An 18,745-nucleotide genomic window follows, 5' to 3' on the forward strand; every position below is an offset into this window, starting at 1 on the left:
CAACTGCACCCTAGTAAAGAATACTTATATATCTGTAGCATGCAATTACAGTGTGACAGTAATGGGAATTTTCTGTACTATTTTTTATGAATGATATGACTGGGCTGACCTATTTAGCTTGGTATGGCTGCCCACTGGGTACAGAAGAGCTAAATGCTTCCCCTGGGACAGAGCAGGAGACTGGAGGTGTTTTGGGTCCCACAGCTGTCTGGGGTGGCATGAATTAGCCTCCAAGGGCTGGCTGGAATCAATACATATCAATGGAGGATCTGGAAAGACCAGGGAAACCCCAATGACTGAACGTTAACACGTCAGGAGGCTCTAGCAGGCTGAACATGTGAACACAACATGGTTTTGCTGTGGAAGAACAATGGACAGAGGTGTTATGAACTGTGCTCTCACTTGAGGCTGGGAGACAAAGGGACAGAGGGAAACTCAAGACTGGCCCTACAGCAACATAGTTTGGTAGAGCTCTGGCTTTGGCCAGTCTGAACACCATCTTAACTTTTGCTTCTGTACATCAACCTAAAGACTTCCCAAGTTTGTATTCCACTTGACTATTGAAACTACCTGTGTTTTGAAAAGGCTGCCTGCAGATACTTTCTGAGGTTTCTTGATCCCTAAAGAAGTAAAAGTCTCTGAACAGGAATCTACTGCATTTCAACTCAGTGGGCAGGTCTCACAGTGAGAAACAGGACTGCTGTAGTCTGAAGGTTCTATCTCAGATGTGTTGAGGCCGCATGGACTGCTCTTATGGAAAAAAGTGTGACCCCTTTGGGGTCTGGCACACTGAAGTAGTGCTTCCAGGAGACTGTTTAAAGGCCAGGGCTTACCGCAGACCCTTTAAATCCATGACAGGGTTACTACTTCCCACCTTGCTTGTGTCTGGAACTTGTTCACTTTGCTAATTCAGGATGAAATTCACTCTTTAGCAGAGAGCCAGCACTGAGCCTATGCACTACTTGAGCTCTAATCTAAGGATTTAAGTGGTGCATAGTGTTTGCACTAACCCCTCTACACAAGGGTTACTTTCACCTTCAGTCATTTGCCATTTCAGTGACAGATTAACCAGCTACCCCCTTCATTTTAACTTGCAGCACTGCCAAATGTGTTTTAGAGGTTCCTCATAGTTTGATCAATCAATATACAGGTTTTATTAATCACATTTATTTCTCTGCCCTCATGTCATTCACTTAGACAGAACTAATGGAGTTTCCTTCCACAGCTGTGGTGGTGCTAGGAGCCACTAGCTGTAACAAACTATATTCAGCCAAACACTGCAATAAATGAAGCAGCTAGCCCAGGAATGGCTCTGAAGGGAAGATCATGGTATTGACCACCTGCTTAACTTAAAACTGTCCAAATAGTCCTCTCATAACATTGTGTTCTTGACTACACATTTTTAAGACCACCCAGGGATGATTAGACATTACAGCAGGACCATGAGCAGCTATATCACAAATAAAAACCTCTTAACAATTGATTCACTTTATGTATAGAGACGGCAGAGAATTCTTCTCTCACTCTGCTATTTTTCCCCAGACAAGTTTGCCAATGCATTCTTTAATTCATTGCCAATCCAGTCCTTTAAAGGTCTTTCAAGAGGGTAGGGCCCTCCAACGTGATTCAAGTTAGGCATCCAAAACCTAAGACACCCAAAATCATTAGTCACTTTTGAAAATGTAAGCTATAAATTGTAAGAGTCTTGAGAGAGGACTGTGTTTTTAGCACTGCACACCATCACCTTTTAATAAATAACTTTGAAAGACTCGATAAAGTCTATGACACAGACTGGAGTTCCTAAGAAACAGGAACTGACTGGAAAATATAGGAACTTTTAAGGCTCTATCTATTGCTTGATACTTCAGGAAACTGCAAACTTCAGGACACTGATCCTTCTAGGGAGAGACCCAAACATGCACACAAATTTTATACTATATACAAAGAAGGGAGATGAACCTTACCAGCTTTTTGGGAAAAGGGAACTTTTCACATATAGAGAAGGAATGGGGAAAAATAAGCTTATTTTGGAGAGGGGAGCATCCACTAAAATGTGCTGTCTGAGGTAAAACTGAGAAAAGTGATGGAGAATATTTCTCTTCTCACTATATTGGACCTAAACCAGTGTGTGACTATTACAAACGTGTGCACAGAACTCCATGGCTAATTTGGCAACACAGACTCACTTCTTGACTACCAAGTATAAACCAGGAGTGACTGAACAGAAAAGGGAGCAGATGGACAGGGTGGTGAGCATGCTACACCAGAGAGGCTAAAATGTTAGTGACACAGAAATGAGCACAGTAACAAGTCTAAAGGACCTGATATAAGTCAAGACATCTAAAGAGGGGGCCGCTTTTTAGTTTATTTAAAAGGTTGTAGGGCCTACCTAAGTGAGGTCGCATGCAGGCATGTTTTGTACCATTTATTGTTGGCTTAATTTGACTTCCTCGCAGTTTCCTAAATATACTTTTCTTTATTTAACACCCTTTTAGTCTTGAATTATTTGGGGATTAATTCACTGGGGCTCATTCCAAGGAGAGGTAAACTATCTTCGGGCCTCTTAGAAGTCATGCCCAGTCACGTTTTAGGCCTAAGACACTGAATGGGGGGGAGGGAGGGGCGGAAAAAGAGAGAGGGGGTTTGTCTACCCCCATCTGGTGCTGGTGGACGAGGTCAGTCCAAAGCCTGGGAAAGGCCTGAAAGTTGGACAAGAGAGGAATTGGAGGGGGCCAAGATAATCATAAGAATAATGACTTTAGCAACTCCACGCAATCAGTCAAATTGCTTATATACTGCTGCCCTAGGTATAACAGATCTTTTTATTGTTCCACAAGTGTTTCCTGGACATAAACCATTTGTTGCGCAACATACTGCACACTTTGCATCCGCTCCTCTCCTCCCCCCAAAATTGGAATGACCTTATCTGAGTGTGCCTTGGGCCCATAGCAAGGGGAGGGCTCCAAGAGCAGGCATGTTAAAAACACATTACAGACAGAGCAGGTCTCCTTCTAAGGAGCTTAAGAGAAATCTTTAAAGGAAATTCTTTTTATTCAAAACAGAAGAACCTCATCTCCTAGTAAACCCACCTTGGGCCTGAGGCTTCACTTCAGAGCTACCTTACATTTGTTAAAGTGAAATGTTCCTCTGTGCTCTGTTCAGAGAGGAATTTGTTTGAACAGTCTGGCTGAACCTCATTGTTTAAGTACCATTTGGTTAAGCATTTCACGATATGGTATCTGTCAAACAAATTCCAGGGAGCCTCCCTCACTACACAGACAGGAAGCCTCCCAATGTTTATATGCACACACTTCCATTAGAAATCACATGGGAATGATTGCAGATGGAATAACTGGAAGCAGCATGGCTCAGAGATCATTTATAACCAAAGGGAATGAAAAATTAGGCCTCCCTGACGCAAAATACTCTGTGCCAAGGCACATTAATGCATATTTATTTTTGACAATGATCACCATTTATTCATACTATTAACCATTTCTAGAACTGCAAGAGATTAGTTTTAAGAAAATAGCACAAGATTTATGAATTTCTGTCACAACAGACATGAAGTTCCATGAAGTAAACACAATTTATTCAGCATTCCAGGCACATGCATAAGCATATATATTACAAGGACACTGCCATATTTAGGGTCAGATTATGGCTACTCAAGTAGAAGAAAGTTTCCTGCACTAATTTTATTTCTCCCTCCCTCCTCCCCCCCCCCCCCCCCCCATGTGCACCTGGACAGAAGGCAGCCACAATAATGGAGCAATTACACTCTGCATGCAAAGGAGTGGAGCGACAGGGAAGGCTAGTGCAATCTGAGGTGAATCACACCTTGGCCAGGGTCTCACTCCACTTCTGTGCTTTCAGTGCTGCATTACCACCTGGTACTGAGGGAGTGCACGCTTTAAAATGGAGTGTTCTGTCAGGGGTCACAGTATTCACCAAACACGTTTATCAGCTGGTCCAGTGTTCAGGGCATTATTCCTGGCAACAGTGTCACTTCTTGTCCTTTTTTCCCCAGTGAGATAGTAAAAAAAGCTTTACCCTCATTTTCTCATATTTATCCCCATAGTCAGTTCTGTACACAATCTCAATTGTTCTTGCTACTGCTTCCAAGCTTCTGCAAGGTTTTTTTGTCTCAAAATCCAGCACCCCCGGTAATCAAAGTCCCTCCATGATCACTGTTTGTTTTGTTTCGTTTCTAGATGCTGCTTTGTTTGCCTGTTAATCATACTCTTTCTTGCTGTAGATCTCACCAGACTGACCGCTGCTTGAACCCAGTTGTACTGTTTTGGGTAGAGACCTAAGTTCCCTCTAAGCCACACAGCAGCCTATTAAGTGCCGCACAGGTGCTCAGGGCTGCAGTGGGGAGAGATGCCTCTCCCGCAGCCCCAGACCTGCTGAATCTGGGGGAGAGGCGCCTATCCTGCGGCCTCAGACCCAGAGCTGCTGCTGCGGCAGCGAGAGAGGCCTCTCCCCTCCAGCCCAGGTGCTTCTGCAGGGAGTCCTCTCTCCCTGTCGTAGCCCCAGGGCAGCCTGCACCCCAAACTCCTCATCCCCAGCTCCAACCTAGAGCCCGCACCCCCAGCCAGAGCCCTCACCCACCCCCCGCACCTCAATCCTCTGTCCCAGCCCCGAGGCCTTCATCCGCGGCCCAACCTCAGAGCCTGCACCCCCAGCCAGAGCCATCACCCCACTGCACCCCAACCCTCTGCCCGAGCCCTCACTCCCCGCCCCGGCCCTGAGCCCCCTCCCACACTCCGAACCCTTCAGCCCCATCCCTGCCACATGAATTTTGTTCTGTCTCACACATCACATCCATATTGGTGCACATAAAATTCATTCAGCACATGCATGGGAAAAATTAGAGGGAACACTGGTAGCGACTGCTAATTATGTCAATTCTGGGCAAATATCCACTAAGGCCTAGGAATGAGACTTTTAGGGTCATTTTCATTTGTAACTGGAATCATCCTATTTACATTTTACCGTAATGTCAAATTTGGATCAAAAGATAGAAACTATTCACAGGAAACCTACAATAGAAATTTTTTTTAAAAAACAGACAGACATTCTCCTGCACTTTTTGCAACCCAAAGATTGTCAAATTAACTCAGTACACGAAAACCTGAAAGTGATTCTATCTGTTCTCATTAAACAAGAATGTAAGAGTGTATTCTGTATTTTGTCTACTTTTGTTTCACTTTATGCTACTCTCAGGGACACCACAAGAAGGCAGTAGAAATGGTGGAGGAGTGCACAATTAGAAGACTAGAGTACGGACTGCAATACTACCCTTGATGATGCAGCAACAAGATGACTGAACAATCTAAATATTGACTTGTGATGCATTTGAAAAGTTTAAATGAGATAAATACAAAAAATAGAATATTGTCACACAGTACCGACAAGTAAATTACATCTTTCATATCCTTTGATTTCAGTAATCTAAAGTGTCACAACACCGGAAAAGAAAAATATAGTATTTGTAAAGTGGCAGTGATCCTTTAAATCATCTTTTTTCTGACAGGGCTTGTTTGTTACCCAATGATAGAAGCAGTTCTATGGTCTTAGAAAAACGAGTGAAGATTTCAGTCTGATTCCTACTGTCCGTACAACAAAAACATTGACAATGTGCATCCTGGTTGGTAGGCTCAGCAGAGTTGCCATGGCTAAAATGGGCACAAAGATTAAACTGCCTTCCCCCACATGCTCTGCCCAGGTCAGGTTTAAGTCATTTTGGCATTACCTTGTAGGGGGAAAAAAAAAACCAACAACTTTGGACTTGGTGCACCTGAAATCCTATAACCCATACCTAGGTCTCTGACCACACTTGATATCATACAGTAAGCAAGGATAGGAATGACATTGGTCATAACTTGGATGGGAGACTAAAGGAAAATGTTGCTGTTGGTGATTCAATACAGGACACTTGTTTCTCTGAGTCTGTTCTAAACTAATGCTCAGCATGATGTTAAGGAGAAGTTTGCAACTGGAGGCCTTCTGTAGGGTATAACAAAGCCAAAAAACCCGGTTACTTTCTCGTAACTGTTGTTCTTCAAGATGTGTTGTTCACGTCCATTCCACATTAGGTGTGCACGCCGTGTGCACGACCGTCGGAAATTTTTCCCCTTAGCGGCTCCCGGCGGGCTGGCAGGCCCCCCAAGTGGCGCCACTGCGCCCCGCATATATACCCCCGCCGGCCCGACCCTCTCCAGTTCCTTCTTGCCAGCGACTCCAACAGAGGGGTAGGAGGGTGGGTGGTGGAATGGACGTGAACACCACATCTCAAAGAACAACAGTTACGAGAAAGTAAGTAACCGTTTTTTCTTCGAGTGCTTGTTCACGTCCATTCCACATTAGGCGAATTACAAGCTTACCTCTGGAGGAGGGTAGGAGTCACGGAACAACTGCTCGGAGGACCGCTCTGCCAACTGCTATGTCCTCTCTGGCCTGCTGGTTGACCACTTAGTGGGTTGTGAAGGTGTGCACCAAGGACCAGGTGGCTGCTCTGCAGATCTCCTGGATTGGGACCTGTGCCAGGAACGCTGTGGAAGTCACCTGTGCCCTGGTCAAGTTGGCCATGACCGCCGGGGCTGGAACACCTGCGAGCTCATAGCATGCCTGGATGCTGCTCGTAATCCAAGACGAAATCTGCTGCGCCGACACTGGGAGGCGTTTTAACCTCTCGGCCACAGCCACAAACAGCTGTGTGGATTTGCGAAAGGGCTTGGTGCGCTCCAAATAGAACGCCAGCGCTCGACACACATCCAAGGTTTGCAAGCTGCGGTGACTCGGGTCTGTATGGGGTTTCGGGAAGAACACCGGCAGACAAATGTCCTGGCCCAGATGGAATTGGGACACCACCTTAGGGAGGAACTTGGGGTGCAGCCAGAGCTGCACGTTGTCCTTGTGAAATACTGTGTACGGTGGCTCAGAGGTGAGGGCCCTCAGTTCGGACACCCTTCTGGCCGAGGTAATGGCAACCAGAAATGCCACCTTCCAGGAAAGGTGGAGGAGAGAACAGGTAGCGAGGGGCTCGAAAGGGGGTCCCATGAGTTTAGAAAGAACCAGGTTAAGGTTCCATGGAGAGACTGGGGGGTGGGAGTACGGGAACACCCTCTCCCCAACCCTTTAAGGAACCGCCCCACCATTGGGTGGGAAAACACCAAGCCCCCCCGAGAACCCCAGATGGAAGGCGGAGATGGCCGCCAGGTGCACTCTGAGTGAGGATGGGGCTGGCCCTTGCTGCTTGAGGTGCAGGAGGTACTCCAGAATGGCCTGCACTGGGGCCTGGCCCGGCCACACCTGTCGGGGTTCACACCAACACGAGAACCTTTTCCACTTGACAATATAGGCCGCTCGGGTAGAGGGCTTTCTACTGCCAAGCAGAATCTGCTGCACAGGAAGGGAGTGCTAGCTCTCCAGGGTCTTTAGCCACAGAGCCTCCACGCTGTCAGGTGCAGTGACTGCAGGTCGGGGTAGAGAAGCCGCCCGCTGTCCTGTGTAATCAGGTCCCGGTGTAGGGACAGGACTACTGGGGCCTCCACCGACAGCTCTAGGAGCTATGTGTACCAGTGTTGGTGGGCCCAGGCTGGGGCCATGAGGATCACCACCGCCCAGTCCCTGGGCACCCAGGACCTTGTGCACCAAGGGAAGCGGAGGGAAGGCATACATCAAGCCCCCTCTCCACGGGATAGCAAACGCGTCCGTGACTGAGCCCGGGCTGCAGCCCTGGAACGAGCAGAACCGGGGGCACTGGGCGTTGGCCCTGGTGGCAAACAGATCTATCCGGGGAAACCCCCACCTGTGGAAGAGCGAAAGCATGACGTCCGCCCTGAGTGTCCACTCGTGCATGCAGTACGACTTGCTGAGGAAGTCCGCCAGCTCGTTCCGCACCCCCGGGAGATAGGATGCCTCGAGATGAATCGCATAGGTTGTGCAAAGGTCCCAAAGGAGGAGAGCCTTGCAACAGAGTGGTGTGGAACGAGCCCCACCCCGCTTGTTTATATAAAACATGGCAGTAGTGTTGTCTGTCAGAACTGTCACGCGGTGACCACTCAGAGTGGTTTGAAAGGTCTGGTAGGCGAGACGAACCGCCCTGAGCTCCTTCACGTTGATGTGGAGCGACTGCTCTGCTCCGGACCACAATCCCTGCATCATAAGGTCCCCCAGGTGAGCCCCCCATCCGTGGTCTGACGCGTCTGTCACCAGCGTCAGGTCCGGAAGTGGGGCAGCAAATGGGATGCCTTTGCAAACCACAGGCTGGGACTGCCACCACAGCAGGGAGTCCAGCACATCCCTTGGGGCTGTCACAGCCAAGTCCAGGGGATCCCTGCCAGGGTGGTACACCCGAGCGAGCCACGCCTGCAGAGTCCTGAGTCTCAGTCTGGCATGCCTGACCACGTGCGTGCATGCTGCCATGTGGCCCAGCAGCCGCAGGCAGCACCTGACTGTTGTCATTGGAAACTGGAGCAGGGAGGCCACTGCTTGTTGGATAGCCCGGAATCGGGATACCGGAAGGCTTGTCCTGGCCTGCACCGTGTCCAGGACCGCCCCTATGAATTCCACTCTGAGTGGGTACGAGTGTGGACTTGGGGACGTTGACCAAGAGCCCCAGCTCGCGGAACAATCCCAGGGCTACCTCCACATGGCCCCGCACCTCCGCCTCAGATCGGCCCACCAGTCGTCAAGGTACGGGTACACCCAGATTCTCTGCCTCTGTAAGAAGGCCACCACCACTGCCATGCACTTTGTGAACACCCTTGGGGCCATGGCTAGACCGAACGAGAGAACCGCAAACTGATAATGTTCTCGGCCCACAGTGAAGCATAGGAACTGCCGATGTGCTGGGAAAATAGCGATATGAAAGTACGCGTCCTTAATGTCGAGGGCGGTGTACTAGTCCCCGGATCCAGGGAAGGGATGATGGTGCCCAGAGAGACCATGTGGAACCTGGCCTTGACCAGGAATTTGTTGAGCCTGCGTAGGTCTAGGATTGGGCAAAGGCCCCCTTTGGCCTTGGGGATGAGGAAGTACCGGGAGTAGAACCCTTTTCCCCTTAGGCCGTGAGGCACTGCCTCTACCGCCCCCGCCCATAGCAGCAAGCGGACTTCCTCCTCTAGGAGATGCTTGTGAGACGGGTTCCTGAAGAGGGACGGGGAAGTGGGGTGAAAGGGGGGCAGGGAGGCGAACTGCAGCGAGTACCCGTTCCACACCGTGCGTAAGACCCAACGGTCCGACGTAATGGTGGACCACGCGCCGGAGAAACGGGACAGGCGGTTCAGGAAACAAAGGGACAGATCCGGTGACTGGTCTGGTACGCTGTCCTTCAGCGCACCTTCTAAAGCCTGGCTTAGTGGCCGGCTGGGGTTTGTGCTGGCCTTGGTTCTGGCCTGGCGCATTATTGTTGTTATTGTTGCGCCATCGCCTGTTATCCCTGCCTCGCCTACGGTAAGGCTCATGCCTATGGCGAGGCTGGTACTGGCGTTGAGGGGGAGGCTGCGGCTTAAAGGGCTTCCTTTGGGTTGCCGGGGTGTGCATACCCAGCGACTTGAGCGCAGCCCGCGAGTCCTTGAGGCTATGCAGCCTCGTGTCTGTCTGGTCCGAGAAGAGCCCGGACCCTTCGAAGGGGAGGTCCTGGAGTGTATTCTGGACCTTGGTGGGCAGGCCTGACTCCTGGAGCCATGCCGAGCGCCTCATGACCACCCCGACAAGATTGTTCTAGCGCCGCATCTGCCGAATCCAGGGAGGCCTGGAGAGAGGTCTTGGCTACCACCTTGCCCTCGTCCACCAGGGCCTTGAACTCCTGTTGGGAACCTTGCGGGAGGTTGTCCTTAAACTTCCCCACCACTGCCCAGGAGTTGAAATTGTGCCTGTTGAGGATGGCCTGCTGGTTAGCAATCCTCAACTGAAGGTCCCCAGATGAGTACACCTTTCTACCAAAAAGGTCCAGACTTTTCGCCTCCTTGGCCTTAGGGGCCGGGGCCTGCTGTCCATGGTGCTCCCTTTCGTTCAGCGCCGAAACCACTAGGGAGCACGGACTCGGGTGGCAGAATAGGAACTCATAGCCCTTAGATGGGGCAAAGTATTTACGCTCCACTCCTTTAGCCGTTGGAGCGCTGGAGGCCGGGGTCTGCCATATAGTCTTATAGTTAGATTGAATGGTCTTAATGAGCGGGAGAGCTATTCTGGATGGACCTTCGGGGCTCACAATGTCCACCATGGGGTCCTCCTGCTCAACCGTCTCCTGGGCCTGCAACCCCAAATTTTGGGCAACTCTGCACAGCAGTTCCTGGTGGGCTCTACGGTCTACTGGCGGAAGGCCGGATACCTCTGTACCCACCACCGCCTCATCAAGGGAAGACGAGGAGGTTAGCTGCTGCTCGACCCCCTCTGGTTGGTCCTCCTGCTCCCCATCTCCCATGGTAGGGGCCCCCGGCTCAGGCTGGGGCGGGAGTCCATGGGACGGCACCAGGCTCGGTGCTGGACTCTCCGGTGTATGCTGGGGGGATGCTGGAGGCCTGGACACTGTTGCCTCCAGCACTGTCTGGCGTCGGTGCGGGGACCGGTACTGCTGTACCGAGTAACTTGCCCTGGATGGGGCCCCTTGGCGCTCCTGAGAGGCCCAGGGAGTCCAGAAGGGCAAATGGCCTGGCGGCCCCCATTGACATTGCCAGCTCCCCTGAGGGTCCCTGCTGTCCGGGCCCCGGTGCGGGTAGCTATAGCGGCTGGAGCCAGCGCCAGACTGCGGTGACGCCGATCGCAAAGGCCATAGCAGTGCCAATGATCTGCGCCGGCGGGAGAACGAGCTGCTCCTGGCTGAGTGGGACCGGGAGCGGTACCGGCACTGGGACCGGGACTGGTGCCGGCGTTCCCTGGACGGGGACCATCTGCGGGAGACCTCTGGCAAGGGCCGTCTCAACTCCTTCCGGTGCTGGTCTCTGGGCGGTGCCGGAGAGTGGTGTGCCCTTCCTGCGCTTCTTCGCATCGACCCGGTACCGCAACCTCCTTCTGGGCCACTGACAAGTGGGAGTCTGTGGAGTTGGAGCTCGACTGGGACCAATGCTGGGAGTGGTGCCAGGACGGTGTCTTTGAGCGGCACACACTGCCAGCTTACCCTTGACGGCGCCCAAGGCATGGGCACTGGAGGGTTCTCCCCATACGGGAGGGGGCTCGCCGCCGACAGCTCGATGAGGTCCTTTGCGGCCTCAAAAGGTACCAGGCGTAGAGGGCTGATCTGTTATGCCCTCGAGCCCACTGTCCGCACTGAGCTCCCTTAAGTCGGGGCTTGTGCCGCCGGGACCGCTTGTGTCAGCGCCGGTACTGCGGCCTTCCCGCTCTTGTCGGTGCTCGGTGCCTTGGGAGGCGCCAGCCTCCTGTGTGGGGAATAACCAAGCCTTCCTTTAGGCTGCGCCAGGGGCCGCACTGGGGAGGACGATCGGTGCCGGGGCCTAGCCTGGTGCTCCAGGGCTGACAGTTTACTGTGCTTCGCCGGTGCCGGGTCTCCTGAAAGCTCTGGGGCACTACACACTGAGGAAGCCTGAGCCGGCGTCGGTCTCTCCGGGCCTGGCGGCTGCAATGTAGCCTCCATCAACAGTTGCTTTAGGCGAAAGTCTCTCTCTTTCCTTGTCTTTGGCTTAAATGCCTTGCAAACCTTTCAGTTTGATGTCCGTCCCCCAGGCAACGTAGACACGAGTCGTGGGGGTCACTAACTGGCACAGGTTTGCGGCACGTGGTGCAAGCCTTGAAGCCATGGGCCTGCAGCACGCCCCACGGCCGGTGCTGCAGGCCTCCAAGCACCTAATCACTTAAGTGTTCACAATCTATATGTAAACAAACTGATAACAGCTACTCTAAAGGCTAAGGGACTGCTCTTGAGAGAGATTGTTCCAGCGCCGCCACCAACAGTAAGAAGGAACTGGAGGAGGTCGGGCTGGCGGGGGTATATATGCGGGGCACAGTGGCGCCACTCGGGGGGCCCGCCGAGAGCCGCTAAGGGAAAAAGTTTCCGATGCTCATGCACACGGTGCGCGCACACCTAATGTGGAATGGACGTGAACAAGCACTCGAAGAAGAACCTTGAATACTGTACTGGTCATTAAAGATCTCAGAAGGCCTGATCCAAAGCTCAGTGAAGTCAATGGGACTCTTTCTAATGAATTTAGTAGTCTTTGGATCAGACCCATAGTGCTTTCTGTGTTAGCTCTGGTGTCATGAACAAATTCTAAATGAGCAACTGCAGTCTTCAAATGGAAATACAGAAGGTAGCCAGAGTGTGAAGAAGGCATTCTCTACTTTCTGTCCTAAACTATGTAGAGTTTAAGGTTTGGATCTTCCATCCCCAGGAATGGCTGCATTTCAGTGGCAAGTAAAGAAAGATCTGCTCCAACTGAATTTAATGACAAAACTACCAAAGACTGCAGAAAACTAGACAGAGGCCAAACTGCCCTCTTTGTCTCTCGAGGTGGATAGGGAAAAAAATCTGTGGTTTAATCAATCTTTCCATTGTATAAATCCCTGTGGGACTTTGGATCAAAAATGAAGGGGGAAAGTGGGGCATTGCTGCAGAGGGCTGAGAAGCAGCAGAGAGACAGGGGACCCCTCTGCAGGTGGCCCTGGCTTTGTGGGGGGGAAGGGGAGTGGGAGGGGCCAGGGAAGGGGACAAATAGAATCTGTGGTTTGCAGGGACCAAAACCCAGTCCAGTTCACGGGACAAACTCCAATTCTTGTGGAATGATGAAATAAACTCCGCAAGAGCAGATCTATAGAAGTTTTAGCTATTATACATGAATAACCTGAAAAGAGGACAATATGGCCCAAAAAAAGAGTAACTGATTAACAGACAACATTGTATGTATGTGATACAGTATCTATATATTCATGCACCAGTTCTTCTTTAAAAAAACAAACACTTACCCTTTTGGAAATCCCATTATACTTATATAAAAGTCATGGTTAGTTATGGCCAAATTTGACATCACATGGCCCCACTGGAGTTTCTTGATAAAATGTGTAAGGATCTAAATCCCATTTAGAAGAGAGATTCGCTACTTCACAGTTTATTTTCAATGACAGCAGAACTGTGGATGAAGCTTCCATCTCATTAGCTACAGTGAAATTTAAGAGTTAACAATAAACAAAATGAGATGCTCTAAGTGTTCAAGACCATAATTGGGACCTTAGACATTTTGCTCTGAACAACACTAACTTGAGACATTGTCCAGGTTGGCAAAGGAGATGGATTAATTCAAGGCAGTATAATGGAAACAAATTTTGCAGGCTGAATTTCCTACCTGATGTAAAATACTGCTCTTTTGTCTACAATGTGCTCAACGGAGCTAGAAGGGGAAAAATAAGTCCAAGACTGCAGATATGGAAACAATATGCCCCAATGTGTGCATCTGGCACATCCCATTCATTGTGCGTGATGAAAAGGAAGTTCATTTGTACCAGCTGGCAAAGCTTGTAAAGGTACGGATTTAAACATTTGTTATTAAGTGAGGAAAATTAGACAAATGTAACTGTACTGAAAACAGAGCTTGAGGAATTGTCATTTTCCTAATCTGCTTTGTATATGATATTTAACTGTGCATATGCACCTTTCCAGTGCTAAACCAATATATGTCAAAAAATCAATGAATAACTTGATTTGTACTTTTGGGGGTCATATTCTGGTTTTGGTGACCCCACATCCAATCATGGCCTTTCTTCTGAATTCAGACCCAGCTAGAGTGTATTTTAAAAGGGACTTATGACCAGAGTTGGTTTGAACAGGGTTTATAGGCACTTCAGCAAGTGAGTATCAGTGGATCCCTATTGTCTCCCACATCTTGGCATCTCACCTTGATATGGATGGAATAACTGTCTTCCCCAGGAAGTACTCAAGAACATTGTCATTAAATGGAAATATATGTCATTAAACTGCAAGTCTCAGACAGATTTTCCAGAATTCAGAGAAGGCAAAATATTTTCTGAAATCTTTGGTCCAAGTCTCAGAGGACAAAGATCAGGATAAATTTATGGGTAATTTACCCATTTCTATCAATGAGACATCTAAAAACTCAGTTTTGCCAATATTTGAACTGGTTAGAACAAACTATACTCCTTTGTCTCAATCTTTCTTACTCTCTATAAAATATAAACCTTTTTTAAAATGGTAAGCATAATAAAAAGCAATCATGATAACTGTAGGTCAAGCACAATACTTTCTCTCCTTTTTGATGATTTATTCTTCTATAGTAAGGGATATTTTAACACTGGGGACATTCCAGAAGCTGGAAGAAAGCAACTGTTGTGCCAGTATTTAAAGAAGGTTAAATGGGATGAGGCAGGTAATTATAGGTCTGTCAGTCTGACACTGATCCTGGACAAGCTAATGACACTACTGATACAGGACTCGATTAATAAAGAATTAACGTAGGGTAATATAATTAATGCCGATCAACCTGGGTTCATGGAAAATAGGTTCTGTCAGACTAACCTGATTTTTTTTTGATGAGATTACAAGTTTGAGAAAAGTAGCAGTATTGATGCAATATACTTAGACTTCTGTAAAGCTTTTCACAGGATACCACAAGACATTTTGATTAAAAAATTAGGAAGATAAAAATTAACATTGTTGTTTGCAGTATTGTAGCCATATTGGTCCCAGGATACAAGAGACAACGTAGGTGACTTAATATGTAGTTCGAAAACTGGGTGCAAGGAGTAGGGGATGCTGCAGTCCTGGCCTGGCAGACCAGAGACTCCCACAAGGCTGCAAGGACAAGAACAAGCCTGTGTGACTAGAGTTTCAATGTTAATTCAGTTTGCAGAAGAATCTTGCAACCAAGACTTTCAATGTGGTGAATTATACATTTTGCAGCATTTTAAGCTGAGTTACAACTACCTAAGGACTTCATAACAGCTATCAATTTTTTTCCCATGCAGAGCTTCTGGTTTTACTCAATGTAGGTTCCAAATGCATTCCTCCCACTTTCATTTAGCTTTCAATAAACCCATAACTGAATGTTCAAAATTCAGTGTTGTCAACTCATGATTTTATCTGGGTCTTGCAATATTGAGGTGTTTTTTTGTTGTTGTTGTTGTTGTTTTAAGTCCTAGCTCTTGAAGACAATGAATTATGTGAGAATCTCAGCTTCCGTTTTAGATAAATAGTAAGGTTCAAGTCCTCAAGGCTGCACAGGAAAGCTTGAAAAATATAACTCAAGTTCATCCTAAAGGTTCTGAAACCAAAAGACAACCCCTCAGCCCCAACTTTATTTTATTTTTAAATCTCACTATATTTAAACCACTCAGTTTTGGGAGCCTGTATTATGATCTTGGAATATTTGAGGTTGGCAATATTGAAATTTCATTAGCTGGATCTGCCCTCCCTTCCACCCATGCAAGGCCAACAGGCCAAATTCATCCTGGTGTAATTCCAAGGATTAAATTGCAATCCCACTTCACTTAAAAGTCCGTGGAGTTACATCAGAGATGACTTTGACCTATTGACCTCAGTGGGATAGCTTGGGTGTAACAAAGCAGAATTGGGTTCCATGTGTGCAGTATCACCACAAAAATGTCATACTATGCAGAATCAGCAGTGTCAAGTTACCCATTTTTTTTGCACATTTTAAACACAACTGAATGAACAAACAGCACACGGAGTGCTTCATATCTTATAAATGTAACACTAAATTATTGCAGAAAGAACTGACAACTTCCTGTCCTTTATAGTCCAGACATGTCTGCTAATTTATTTCAACATAGTCTTCATTTTACTCAGTGTTCTTACAATTCAAAAACGACAGCCAAGTCATACAAATGTCATACCTAATTCTCAGTTGCTGAGCACCAAATCACAACTATAGCATATTGCAGTGGTGTAGATACACACACACACAGATCACTAGGAGCTATGTATCAAACATTCTTCTCAACAGACTGATCTGATTCACCATGAGCTGGAAATTGGATACAAGGACGTCGATAATATGTGTTTAGTGGACAAAGACGATAATTGAGAATTTTGCATTAAAGGTTAAGAAGCTGTCAGTAACACTGACGAATGGTAAAACAAAACGTTAAGAGACATGCTTACCGCAGTGTCATTGGTTGCAATGTACACCAGCACATCAGAGTTGTTTCTGCTATTAATGTACCGGTAACAGTTCCATACGCAGCTAATCAGATAACCCTGCAAAGAGAATGTGCTTGTTATTACATAAAGAAAATACGAAATTATATATATATTTTTTTTAATGAAAATCCCTGAACTCTGATTGGCTAAAAATGGTCCTCAGCCGATCAGAACACAGGATATACATAATTGCTAAACTTTACATGAGAAAAAGGAAAGGAAAGGAAAGAAAAGACCACAAAAAAAGTTAAAATCATATGTTAAAAAAAATCAATAAAATGTTACTTTTGCTTTAAAAATATTTTAACTACTTCTGTCTTTATTGTGTCCCTCTTCCACACACTCTTTACATCTCTTGTGGGGTTGTAAGTGGTCATTTCACAAGAACTCTAAATAATTTTTTTTCACGATGCATTTAAAATTATATTGGAAGAGTTCTTATTCAGAATCTGGCCCAAATTAGTTAACCTTTATTACTGAAAATATTAAGTTGTTATAATATTACAGATTAAACAATATACTTCATTTAACAGATTAACAGTTTCTATGCGGTTTCAAATTATTATTCTTACATATATTTATATATTTTTCAGTATAATAAAAGCCTAATATTAACTCACTAATAATTGTATCCTGATCTAAGCAGCTTCCTGCTTTTGCCCTTGGAGTTTATGAAGACGAGAATATGACCACTGCCTTGTAAAGAAGCAGCAGCCTCCTGTTATTTGAATAAAGCAAAACAAAAGATGCTCTAGAGATATCAAAGTATATACTGAGGAATTTGATCTTTCCGATGATTAAATACTAAGTACTTCAGTAGCTGTGCATGGTTTAACTGTAGGTTTTATGGTTTCAGAATTCAGATACTATGGTGATGAGTGCTGTATAAGAGTCTATACAGAACACAGAATAGGAGTTCTGTAAAGCTATAAAAACTTAAGAGTTGACATACTGGTTCAGAGCAATATTCCATCTAACCCAGTATAAGGTCTCCAACAATGGCCAGTACCAGAGCTACTGGGAGTGTGTGGAGAACAGGGCAACCTTGGGGTAATCCACCACCTTCCACTCCTACCCTCTGGCAGTCAGAGGATTAGGGCTGCCCCGAGCATGGGTTTGCATCCCTGACCATCTTGGCTAATAGCCATTGATAGACCCGTCCTCCATGAACTTATCTAGGTTGTTAGTTTTTTTTAAAATGGTGTTATACTTTTGGCCATCACAACATCCCATGGCAATGAGTTCCACAGGTTAACTGTACTTTGTGTGAAAAAGTACTCCCTTTTGTTTGTATCAAATCTGCTGTCTATTAGTTTCATTGCATGACCCATACTTTTTGTATTGTGGGAAAGGGTAAATAATTCTCTGATCACTTTTCCCCATACCATTCATGATTTTATAGACCTCTAAACACTTATTCTTGTTTATAAAAAAGTGTTGTCTGTACAGGCTATTCATTTGGAACTCTATTTTTTAATTCCTGCTGTCAAAATCCAAATTCACAGATATCCTCTCTTGATTCCATAATGTCAAACAATACACTACTTTTTCACAGATGACAAAGTTTTTTGGAGTTTTAAGCAAAGCTGGTTTTGACCTTGTGAATAAAAATGTGTTTAAAATTACAGTATATGTTTGATACTACTCTGTAGGGTGTTAATCACTTACTCAAGTCAGCTCTGCTAATTTTTACTTGTTTAAAGCAGGAGCTGTTTCTCAGGCTGATGGGAGTGCCGTAACTAAAGGGGTCACCTGTTAGCATACAGCAAGCAATTGGCTACTGGAATGTTAACCCACACTCATTTGAGAATATAAGCAGCTGGCGTCGTTTTACTGGCCAAGAGATTTGGACACACACATTCTTGGCCAGCTCAGCATTAGTAATGGAAATTCATTTTGCCCACGGTACACTGAAAGTCCAGCAACTTTCCTTTAGATTTGTTCTTAAGAACTCATTTAATATTTGTGCTGACGCATCACTGGACGGAGTCACTGACCTACTTACTAATTCTTCCCCCCCTCGCCCCTTGAAAAAAAAGCCTGGACTGAGCTTTCAAACAGAGCTTTAAGAAATGTCACTGGACAGCACAGTGAATCAAAACATTAGTCTCATCTCTGGAGACCCATGTGAAAGGAATTCAATGATCTCAATTTAGCCCATCCTTACTGGTATTTATGCACATCACACACCAAACTGCACACATGCATGCACACCCATTCAGTAGGAATGGTAACCTTTCCTCACAAGAGGCGCAAGAGTCAAGTCACAAGGGTATGGCAAGATAGTTCTTCCCATGCACCTTTATCCTGAGTGTGGAAACTTGCACATTGCCTGATGATCTCCATTTCAAGAACACTAAAATTCATTAAATTCCATCCTAATAAAACTTTAATAAACCCCCACATTAATTTCTATTTGCTAAGCAACACAGATCACAGTAATACCATGGTACTAGGCAGCATAAAAGATTAGCAATTCCTATTTCTTAGCTGTTTCAGTGCCATAGGAAGAAATACAACAGACTCAATGGGTACCTATACACAGCCCAGGGCAGCAAGTCTCAGAGCCTGGGTTGACTGACCTGGGTTTGAGCTATGGTGCTAGAGACA

General features: G+C 46.8%; 1 protein-coding gene across 1 annotated transcript in view; it reads right to left on the minus strand.

The window, feature by feature from the left end:
• The window catches only part of LAPTM4B (lysosomal protein transmembrane 4 beta), a 116,530-nt gene that overhangs the window by 27,174 nt on the left and 70,611 nt on the right, over positions 1–18,745 (minus strand). Inside the window, exon 6 of the mRNA XM_074944059.1 lies at positions 16,097–16,192. Within this exon, the coding sequence (XP_074800160.1) occupies positions 16,097–16,192 (96 nt within the window). The remainder of the gene's footprint in view (positions 1–16,096; positions 16,193–18,745) is intronic.

Source organism: Natator depressus, chromosome 2 (assembly GCF_965152275.1).
Source record: "Natator depressus isolate rNatDep1 chromosome 2, rNatDep2.hap1, whole genome shotgun sequence".
In the NCBI taxonomy this organism is placed as follows: domain Eukaryota; kingdom Metazoa; phylum Chordata; order Testudines; family Cheloniidae; genus Natator; species Natator depressus.